At 47.0% G+C, this 11658-nt stretch overlaps 1 protein-coding gene across 1 annotated transcript; it reads right to left on the reverse strand.

The window, feature by feature from the left end:
* Positions 1–1717: 1717 nt before the first annotated feature.
* On the reverse strand, positions 1718–10864 carry LOC148506381 (uncharacterized). Its single transcript, XM_088446851.1, has 4 exons — positions 10543–10864; positions 6526–6646; positions 4646–4719; positions 1718–3669 (listed from the first exon to the last, which is right to left on the reverse strand). The coding sequence occupies exons 1-4, from the start codon at positions 10862–10864 to the stop codon at positions 3326–3328; spliced, it is 861 nt and encodes a 286-aa protein (XP_088302977.1). The 3' UTR covers positions 1718–3325.
* Positions 10865–11658: the final 794 nt, after the last annotated feature.

The raw sequence follows: 11658 nt of genomic DNA on the forward strand, positions 1-11658 counted from the left end.
TAGTTGAGAATATAGGCATTGGTGTTAAAGCAGATGGTCCTGGATTCTCTCAGATCTGTATGTCCATTCCTCCCAATCGGCTGGCATAAACAGTGAGGTCCCTCCCTGGCGCCAACGCGTTTCGGGACTTCTAGTCCCTTTTTCAAGGCATGGAGGCTTAGATGAAAGGATCCTTCCTTAAATAGTGGCATCATCCGTCACTTACGGTTCCGGTAATGCACCGACCGGAAGTTAGCATTCCAGAGCTTGGCCTATTAATTCGCAAGTTTTTCTGAATCCGGTTACTCTGTGCCCCCCCCATCCCCGGGTGAAGCATGCGCTGTGTGCACAGGGGACCTGAACCAGGCAGCACGTGTCATAGTGTTACTCTATCACACTCCTTTCAGCTCTTCCCCAGGACGGGCTGTTATCGGAGGCCGTCTCCTGGCAAGAGATTGTTAGTAAATACATATAAAATTATTCATTTTGCGAGTTTACACAAAAGTATTTATAATTTCTGCATTAAAAATGTGGATTGTGATAAATATGCCCCTAAATGTGATCGGACTCTGAGTGTCTCCCGGCAGCTGCATCCAGTTTGTGTTCTTATTGCATGCCCCTTTCATCACTAGGAGAGCACCCGCTGTTGCAGGGTCAGCAACCCATGTCACATGCGCCAGGCGGGCACACGCTTCAGTCGTAGGTGGCGCGCAGACGGTTAGCAAGGATTATCAGCTAGGACCAATCTACGAGTTCCATCCTCGAACAAATGGGCATTGGAACCTCCTTTTTTTCAGTACACTGTTTGGTCTCCGGGCATGATGAGAAGGGCATCTGGACTGGTGAGCCTATATTTACCACTGGTTTCCTCTTCTAGAAAATATATGCTATACTGTATGATGCTGCTTGTGCGTCTGCTTTTATTTGTCATGTTCTAGAACGCTCGGTGCATGAAGAATTTCTAATCGGTTGAAGACACAATCAGACAGAAGCTGTATCTCGCTGGGCAGCAGCGTTGTTCACAACTGGCAAACTCTGGCTTACAGATAGTGCCAACCCGCGTGGGTGTGTGGTGTCTGCTTCTGGGGCTTCAAATGAGAAACCCATCCGGGAATCCGAGTAGAGAGAAAATCTCTGCGCACCGTAACCAAAATTCAGTATATTGGATGATTGGAAAATTCTCAGAATAAATCCCAAACCCAGATTCCTTCTACACCCAATAACAGTAAGTTTCCATTCTTTGGGGAAGTGGGCAACGACCCCGTGGAACACGTTACATCGAGGTCAACCTCCCGTCCCCCTTTTTTTATTATTTGCTCAAAAATGTTATGTCAATAAAACATTAATTCTTTGGAAATAGAGCGTTTGCTGGAACAGTCTTTTTTCCACTTTGGACACAAAGGGCAAAATTTACTAAGCGGCGGGTTCTAAACCCCGGCGGTTTGGTGGCGGTTTGACGGTGGGTTCTATTCTGTTCTAAACCCCGGCGGGTTGGTGGCGGTTTGACGGTGGGTTCTATTCTGTTCTAAACCCCAGCGGTTTGGTGGCGGGTTCTATTCTGTTCTAAACCCCGGGGTTTGGTGGCGGTTTTGCAGCAGTTTCTAAATGACAGCCCCGTTCTATTCTATTCTAAAATGTGTTTTGTCAGCAGTTTTGCAGCGGTTTTGGCCTTAGTAAATCTGCAGATAGCAAAACCGCCACCAAACCGCAGTCAAAACACATTTTAGAATAGAATAGAACAGGGCTGTCATTTAGAAACTGCCACCAAACCCCAGGAGTTTAGAACCCGCCGCCTAGTAAATTTTGCCCAAAGTCCGACTCCTACCAACCAAGGTCCACTCACACTAATACCCTTTTGGACTAATATTTGAACACCTCTAGTGAATCTGCGCCCAAAGAGGAAATAATGGCCTGGCCAGAACTGGGGGACCAGGTAGGTATTATAAAAAAACATTGTGCTTTTTGGTAGGAAGGATCATTTTTCTCAGAAACGTAACAGTAGACAATGGGCGGGATGTACTAAGCATCGCATCCAACGATACGCTACATAGCGACTCTCATCGGGTACATTCTGTGGTTGATTACCATGCGCAGAAGGACGTGGGCTGCGGGGGCAGTGGGAGGGATCCGATTGGATCCCTCTAAGGGGAGGCAACCCGAAAAGAAGTCCATAGGCTGGATAACATCACCTGAATATGGCATCAGTGGCGTTGCAAGGGGGGTGCGGGGGGTTTGGTCCGCACCCGGGTGTCACCCGACTCCCCCTCACTGACAGGAGCCGGGTGCTGCATTGTAGCATTAAGTGCAGCACTCGGCTCCTGTCACTGAAGGATGCACTGCACACAGGTACCTCCGGCACCCCGCCTCCCCCCCCAAGTAATAGGCACGGGGGTCCGGGCCGCGTGTCCACTCCCCCTTCATGCGTGGCTATGACCCCTTCTCGCGTGGCCATGCAGCCTTTTTTTCAGCTTCACCGCGCGCACATCACCCCTCCCCGCACCGGCTGAGACCGCGGGGAGGGGCGGCACTGGATGGCGTTACCCACTGGGACGAAGCACCAAAATGCATCGTAAATCCAGTGCTTAGTATATATGAAAATTTCAGTAAAGACCCCCAAAAACGGCATTTGCGGGGGTTTTACCGCAGTTTTCACTGTAGTACATCCTGCCCAATGACTGGTATGCATTTGTTCTAGGGGGAGATTTATCGACTCGTCTAAAAAGGACAGGTGAAAAAGTTGCCCAGAGCAACCAAACAGATTCCGGCTAGCATTTTATAGACAGTCCTAGATAAATGATAGCTACAACCTGATTGGTTGCTGTGGGCACCACCTACACTTGTCCTCTTTAGAAGGTTTGAAACGTCTATCTCTTAGGGGCCCATTTACAGTATCAAAGTGTATTTGAGGTAAAATCCAACGAAAACCACCCGTTTATATATACCCTCAAATACTAAGTATTCGCTGTATGTATTAAGGAGGGACCGCAGCAGGTATCTCCAATTCCTGCTGTGATCCCGCCATTACCATTGGCAGCCGCCTCCCCCGTAGGTTTCTATGGGGGATACAATGCTGCCAAATTTACCAATAACCGGAATGCGATGCAAAAATCGTTTGTAGTTTGAAGTTCATGAAATCGTTGGTAAAATCGTACAAATCGTTCTTCGTTTGTCATTCGTCTGAAAGATCTGACCATGTGTATGCACCATTAAACCCAGATCCCCACAGAACAGCCATGATCTCTACTCTGCCATGGGGTTACAGGAAAAGAAAAAAAAAATCATATTTGGTGTTGCTGTCTCTTAGGTCGATCAGGACACCTTTGAATGAGATAAGAATACCATCCTCTCAGGAAGTTTTGCACATGCCTTTCTTGTCCCCCTGTGCTCTCAGTTGTCTGATGTCTTTACTCATTAGCTCTGTCTCTTGTCGAACCTGATCAACAGCCTGCCTAACGAATCTTGTCTGACGATCCTGGTTCAACCGATTGCGAAGTTCCCATTCAGCCTCCTTAATGCAGGTGTCGAGAAACTCCAAAATGTTTTTGTCTTTTTCTTCTGAGCGTTGGAAGTCGTTCTCGGTGTAGTTCTCCAGGCACTGTCTTCTCATCACACCAATTTCTCCAAACTTCCTCCAAACTTCATTCCTCCGATTATCGGAACATCTGGTGATCACCACAATGGGGTGAATACCTGCACAGCCGGTACAAATACTGTTAGTAAATGGAGTGAGGCGGGCATGGTCTGATCATTAAGAGGCTTCTATACTTTGCCTGCCGTGTAAGTCGATCCCTGTTTTGTCAGTGGTTTGGGAGAGGGGGACAATCCCTATTAAATAGGGCCTCATATAAGTGGCAAGGAAATGTGAGCACTGATTAGGTGATAAGGCAGAATACCCAGGACTTTTATACTTTCTGAATGGGTTTGGTATAGAATGTCTGCAGTGACTCTCAGCATTTTATCCTGTGGACACTATAACTTTAAACATTCCACTGTAGGAGCATGTGTAAAGTAGTAGTAGTGGCAAAGAACTAACGCCATACTCCGTATAGACTTCCCAGAACCTTTTTCTTGGGGTCCGTGTTGATAGTAGGCTGCGGACCAGACCTTGATATATTTTAGTATTTTACCGACTGGCACCAGTCAGACCTCCTCCTATTTCACTATTGTGTCAAACCTGTCAAGTGCCCTTCTAACCTGTGGGCCCCAGCACTGGCACCTGTGATATGCCCAGGGTCAGGAAGTTTTGTGATTGTGACTAGTGACAGCTGGCCAAAGAATCGGGATGGATGAGCTCATGGGCATGGCTGCCTAAGCAACAAGTAAAAGGAGGACACCGCAGCCCGGTTCTAGACTGGAAAGCAAAATACGGAACAGATAGTGATTGGCCAAGTTGACCCCTTCCAGTATGTAATCAGAGAAAGGTGGTGGAAGGATAGATGTCACCAAACCTAGCTCCGTAGAGGGCTGAGGCAGAGCTGCCAAGGGCAGAAATGTAGCTTCTGCAGGGAAATAGAGGATGGTGGTATCCTGGATCTTTAACCATCCATCAACTGTGGAGGCCTGCTAATAAGGCTTCTTGCCCATCCAGAAGGCCAGCGTTACCCCTGCACCCGCCAACACTGGAGTTAAACACTAAGGGCAAATACTGTTTTTGTAGGAGACAAACCTGTTATCCTGAAGGCGTTTGTGATCAGTTTTTCTATTCCGCTTACATCATTGGGGCTCCACAATTGTGCGGCACTGAAACAGAGAGGTGCGAAACATGTTACATTAACCATCAACTCTAATATCGCTTATATGGCACAAACATGGACCACAAAAGGAAAAAAAAATGTAAATCAATATTCCGCAGAATACCTACAGTACCTTTAAGTTGCGTACACTCTAGACGATATTCTGCACGATTTGTCCGATTCCGACAGATGGGAACGACAGATCGTGCGTAATATGTGCAAATCGTGTAGTGTCCACGAACGATTAATGATGTTCTTGCATGGAACGTCCGTCGTATCCTCAGATCTTACTTACAGCAAGTAAGATCTGGCAATCTCGTACACGATTCGCGGCATATCGTTCAGTGTTTATGACTGAACAATACAGTATGTTGTTCGGACCCGCACAATGCCGACGTCACTAGACACAGATGCCTGTATGGATCAGTGAGATCCGTCCATGTATCTGTGTAAAAAAAAATTATAAAAAAGTGTAAAAATAAATAAATAAAAATAACATGGTCCCCCCCCTCCTAAAGCTCAGCCAGCCCAGGAGAGTAAGCAATGAATAAGCTAAAGCTACCATATCTTTAGTGCTGAGCTAAATGCACTGAGTGCTGAGTAAGGGGTAATGGGGTTGAATCTGGCGAAACGTGAGCTAATGATCTGAAGCTGTATACTGGTAATACCTTGCAATTATTTGATTTTGACTATATTATGCCCAACAACAAGAGGTGCCGTCTGTGGGCTATAAAAGTCCCATGTTGTGAGCTCCTCTAGACCATTCAGTGCGAAATGCGACATCTAGCCGCGGGCAGCCTCCAGGAGGCTTGAAAGTCTCCCGGACATTCTTGGTGAGTAGGTAAGTAAGCTTCCTAGTATAACGTACTGGACAATAGTGTGATGATGTGAGATTTATGGCGAAACGCGCCATCATGTCACCACTGCGCAATGGTACAAATTTTAACATGGACTGGTGGGGGCAGGGCCACAATTATGCAAATTTTGACACCGCCAGGATCCCGAGCGCCAGCATCCCGTACCCAACCTGTTCCAAACACCCACCACTGTCAAAGTTGTACTACAAATAGGACCTAACTCTAAACGGTGAGACTACAACATTGGGTCATATATATAATTTTTTTAAGTGAGATCAAAGTATACCAGAAGGCACCCCAGAGCCCCCAGCAGGCATGTACGTCAGAGTTCCAACACACCAAGGGACAGATTTCATAGGCCCCAAATTGACAAGAGTGCACATTGCCAGGGTAGTTTTAAAAGGCAATTTTTTTAAAAGGCAAAACTAACCTCCCTTTTAGCCTTTAATAAGAGCAATTTTGCCAAATCGGATTCGGTTTTGGATTCCTTTAAAATTTATAAAAATCAATATAATAATCAATAAAAACAGCTGAAATCATGTAACGTGGACCTGTTTACATGCAATCCAATACCCAAGTTTTGTTTTTAAATCCGAGTCCGAACGGACAACAGACCCCACTGTTCCACTCGGAACCCCAAAGTTCGTATTTCAGGAAAATCGAACCACATATTTCTACACTGGGCATCTCCAGTCAGTACTCTGGAGTCTATTTACTAAGCCTTGGCTGGGGATAAAGTGAACAGAGATAAAGTACCAGCCAATCAGCTCCTAACTGCCTTATCACAGGCAGTTAGGAGCTGTTTGGTTGGTACTTTATCTCTGTTCACTTTATCTCCAGCCAAGTCTTAGTAAATAGACCCCTCTGACTGTAGATGACTTATTTACCAATGTACCAGTGCAAGAGGTCCAAGTATGGTGAAATTTGTGTGTACGTTATTTCTAGTAATACGGTACCTGTAGACGAACACGGGCACAATTAAATCAGCAGGGCGCAGCGAGTACTTGTCTGGAATCTGTTTCAAGGTCTGAGCCAGACTATTTTCCCAGCTGACTTCACCAATGTCCCGCAAGGACCCTATGAGCAAAACAGGCACATTAGGTGAGGCGTGCTGTGTGGCGTGCGCTATCCTGAAGGAAAAATCTGCGCAGATCAATTATGACACAACTGCCGCTAATGGTCCGTACTAACCAATCAGCTCCTAACTGTCATTTGACAGGCTGTGTTTGAAAAATGACAGTTAGGAGCAGTTATAAGAGAGAGGCTGATTACGCGATTCACGAATCGCATCATTTTTGCCCCGCCCCCTGCTTCACAATACCGGTAATTTCTGCATTGTGTAGCAGGGGCGGGGCCAAAATGACGTGAACGTGTGGCCACGCCCCCCGCTCTACCCACAAACTGTCCGCCCGTGCCCCCCGTGCAATGCCGATCTGGCTGCTCCCTCCAGGAAGGGGCTGCCAGAATATCGGCAAACCTGCACCAACTGCCACCCAAAATGCTGCCAAACATCGCCGGGACGGGACTCACTGGCAGTTGATGTGGCTCCCCTGTTTGAATTTTGGACTGTCACATAATCAGCACACGGTCAGTAAGAAAGGGTTATGGGTATTTGTGTACTTTACGGACTAAGGGCCTGATTCAGACCCACTCGCGAGCGGCTGTCCGCTCGCAAGTGGGTCGATGTTATGCACTGAGCATGCGCACGACGGAGGGAGCTCCGTCGTGCGCATGCGCCAGACGCGACGAGCGAAGGAAAGTCCTTCGCTCGTTGTGTCCGATCAAAGGGGGCGTGCTGTCAATGTTGATTGACAGCACGCCCCCTTTGGTGGGCGTGCCGGGGGCGTGCCTCCCTGACGGGGGCGTTCCCATGGGAACGCCTCCCGTCAGAAGCCGGCCCACTGACATCACTAGTGATGTCAGTGGGAGTGATTTTGGCTCTGATAGAGCCAAAATCACTCCGGAGCTTGCGGTTGATAACCTCAACCGCAGGCTCCGGCTCGCAATTTCGATGGTCGCGATGGTCTCGACCATCGCGGCCATCACAAAGCACGCTCGTATAGCCTGTGGGTGGTGACCCACAGCTATACGAGCGTCCAGGAGGACGCTCCATGAAAATGGAGCCCGGCCCTCATTCAGAGCGTGCGCTCTGCTCAGAGCGTACGGCTCTGAATGAGGGCCTAATTGCAGAGAGAACCCAATAAATGTTTTAAATGATACTTGTGTACTTTACGTACACGAGTACCGAAAGTTGTCCCCACCTAAAGAAGAAAGTTGGCCCCTCGCAAACTATAATTATATGTCCCAGCCACATGTGAGCATGACACCAAGCCCAGGAAGATAATACCTACCTGGAAACTGACATTAAATAAAGTGACTACAATAGAGATATATATGTATATACAGTATATATATAGTGACAAATGTGCAAAGTATAAAGGGTTGTCTTCTCACACTGGCAATCACAGTGACATCATACAGTAGAGATGTAAATAATCCGGAGCATTAGCTACAGCACTATACAACCTTCCGCAGGCTCTGGGACTAATGTATGTGCACATTCCAGCTCATCATTTGGGTTTGAACCTTAGAGACATTTTATTGTACTGAAATAGTTTATACTGCAGTATATAAAAACATTATTAAAGTTATTTGGTTCCACCCGGCAAGTGATAAAAGTTGTTCTGTATAACATATTGGCATATTGAAGAACAGTGTCATGTATGTTAAGGGATGAGGTCTTACGGACCAAAGTTTTTACTTGCATCCACCATTGAATCAGGCCCATAAACGTAAAGGGGGAGATGTATCAAACTTTTTAAGGAGGACAGGTGAGAAGATGCTCATCAGCGTCGAATGGTTGCTATGAGCAATTCCTCCACCTATCCTCTATAAAGGGTTTGATACATCACCTCCTAACTTCCAATGGTGTATTCTGCAGCTGCCAAATAAGGATGTATTTCTGCATTGAAAAAGGATATTTACTTAAGTACGAGGTCCCATCATACATGCCTACCCTCTCGGTTTTCGCGGGAGGCTCCCGATTTTTCGGGGTAACACCTCGCACCCCCGGAAGGGTAGGCACTTCTCTCGCATTCTGCCCACTTCCTAGTTAAGTGGGCAGAATGAGGAGAATACCCGCGGCGATCGCAGGGTCTCCGTGAAGGGGGCGGGGCTTAAGACGTGACTCTGCATGAATCACAGCATTTGGTCCCGCCCCTATGTAACTTTTACCCAATCGCGGCAATTTTGCCGTGAGGGGGCGGGGCTTAATTACGCGCATCATCAGGCCCCACCCCCGTTGGCCCCCTGCTGCTTCTCTTACCCGGGCCCATCAGACATGCGCACATTGCGCCTGATCCTGTAATAAATACCGCCCGCTTTTGCATGCAGTGAATAAATACTGAGCAGCTTTATATTTACACAACAATGTAGGGATCAGCTAGGACGGCACGCCCCTCCCTACTTTATATCTCTCTGCACTTTATAAATCTGCCCCATCTGCAGTGCCGTCCTGACATGATGCAAATTGCTCCTTTTTCTTCTTGCTCCGAACTCTGATAACCTACTGTACGTGGGGACAGTCAGGCCCATTGCTGGTAATTACAGGAGGAACATGCTGCTTAAACCTCTGGGAGATGCAGACAGAAACCAGCAAAGTTTTCCTGCCACATAACCCCCTTTATGTTCACAGATAAAGTTTTGATTTGTTGGTAGTGGGATATCCGGGTGTCTCCTAATAGAAAGATATTTAATATAATCTGCTGAGAACTCATGGGCTTCTAGACACCTGAATATGGGTTAGTGTGTGTGTGCCTACAGTCCTCACCGACATATTAATGTGGCCACGCCTGCTTCACAGAATGGCAGTCATTCCTGCCTGACACCATGTCCGTCATTCTTTAGTATGTAAGCTCTTGGGCAGGGCCTCCTCCCCGGTTCACCCCCTAGTTCTATAAATGTTACTTATGCTTGTCTTTTGTCTTCTTGTCTTCTTGCCTATACCATGGGAACAGGATCATTAAGAGCTGATGCCCCCTCTGGGGGAAGCTGACACTGCACATGTCACTATCGGTGTCAGTTTCCGTCGCCAGTCGGAGCCTCTGGGTACACATTAGACGATGTATTGGATGATTGGCCAATTTCCGATGGATCATAACGACAAATCGTCCACATCGTCTAGCGTGTGCACTGTATTGCGCTCCCGTGCATCGTTCATCGCATCCTCAGATCTGCCTGCAGCGCAGAACAATCTTTAGATTCGAGGAACGACACCAGATCGTGTAGTGTGTAAGGACCGCCCGATATATTGTCCGGTTGCTGGGTACACGCAGCATCTAATGTATATACCCAGCTTAAGGGAGAGAGATTGAACGATCACTCTCCTGCTACTGAACCTCCATATGCTTAAAGGAGTTTACACCATCTGAAGATGATATAAACTCCCGGGACCAAACTCCAAAAAGCTTTGCCTTTGAAGATTGATGTTCTCTGTACCCAGCACCATCTGTTCTCTGTACCCAGCACCTTGCCCGGAGTGTATACCCAATAACAGCGGCGAGAGGAATTTTTCCGAAGCCGGCCCACCAATGGTGAGTTTAGGCTATGGCGCTCCAGGTGACGGCCTTGCTAGCCCGTGCCTTGAGCTGCCACTGGGGTCAGATCGTAGACCCCAATGATAATAATGGGGACTGCGATCTGCAGCTCTGATTCGCACTCTGCCAGACAGTATTGTGACATCTCCTGCATTGTGCTATTAGTTTATAACATTTTGTTTATAACATTATGTAGAAATTGCAGTTATTTACCCAATGATTGGCAGTATGTACGGCATCACCAATGCAATGCTTAGTACATCCCACCCAGTACGTCCCATCATTTATTGTCCTTCTATTACGTGACATCACCTCTTTATCCCTAACGCTGAGATTAGAGGCCACAAGGACCTGCTCCTTAGCCTCAGGGTTACTCACTGAGCTGGGCACAGGCCTCTTGGACCTCATCTGAATCCAGCTTTGGGAATCCTCTGTTGTCAATCATGACCAGAGCTGGCGTCAGCTCGTGTTCCGTTCTGGATAAAGTCATGGCTCCATCAGTCAGCCCAGCTCCTGCGATGTTCCGATATTCCCCATCGGATAGCGCGTACACACAGGAGTTGATGAGAGAGGATTTGCCATGTCCCGTCATCCCGAAAAGCTGCACAGCAACTCGCGGAAATCCATGCTGCGCCTCGGGCAGGGTGTTACCAGGGGTGTAGCGATTAATCTGCGCTCGCATGTCTTCAGGGCCAGCCATTGCTATAGAAAGCTGCAGATAGGTTTATGGAATGTAAAGGGTGCAGAGCTAAGCACAGGACAGGCAGCCTAACACGCAGGAGATAGGAAATGAGGCTGGGTGAGAACAAATAACTGGCTTTTACAGTAATATCTGTGTGATACAGAAAATGAAAGTAAACCAGCCAGCATGAATCATCCGGGAAATCCACAGTTTGATAAACAGGTGCTGGTTCTTATTCTTGTATGAACAATTCATAGTTACACCTCTCTTGTTCTGTACAGGGACGCTGTGAGGGGGAGAGGGTACTAATAACCTGGGCCTAGGCATCAGGGTTGTAACTAGAACTTTGTGGGCCCCATAACAAATTTTTAAGGTCCCCCCAACTCAGGTCTCAACCAGAGTGTATATCATACTTGCCAACTCTCCTGGATTGTCAGGGAGACTCCCTGAAATAGCAGCAATCTCCCTGACTCCCTGAAGAGTCTAGTAATCTCCCTGCTTGTACCTTACCCCCATTATGTATAAATAAAAACAGAGATATATACATTCAAATGGGATCATTAGTATCATTTCCCTGCATTGGGTATAAGGCACAATGATCCCTATTGGATACAGGCATTTTCTGAAAAGTATCAGTGTATTTTCATCAACAAGTAGATCTTACTATGGGCTCTATTTATTAACATTATTTTTACTAAAATAAAGTGAAAAGGGGTGTTTTCACACCCTTTTCACATTATTTTAGTATCACCTATAGTTATTACAGGGCAATTGGAGTAGAATTCGTAAAATTCTACTCCAACCCCTAAGTA

The sequence above is a fragment of the Taudactylus pleione genome, unplaced genomic scaffold (assembly GCF_031769625.1).
Source record: "Taudactylus pleione unplaced genomic scaffold, aTauple2 ptg000407l, whole genome shotgun sequence".
NCBI classification, from domain to species: domain Eukaryota; kingdom Metazoa; phylum Chordata; class Amphibia; order Anura; family Myobatrachidae; genus Taudactylus; species Taudactylus pleione.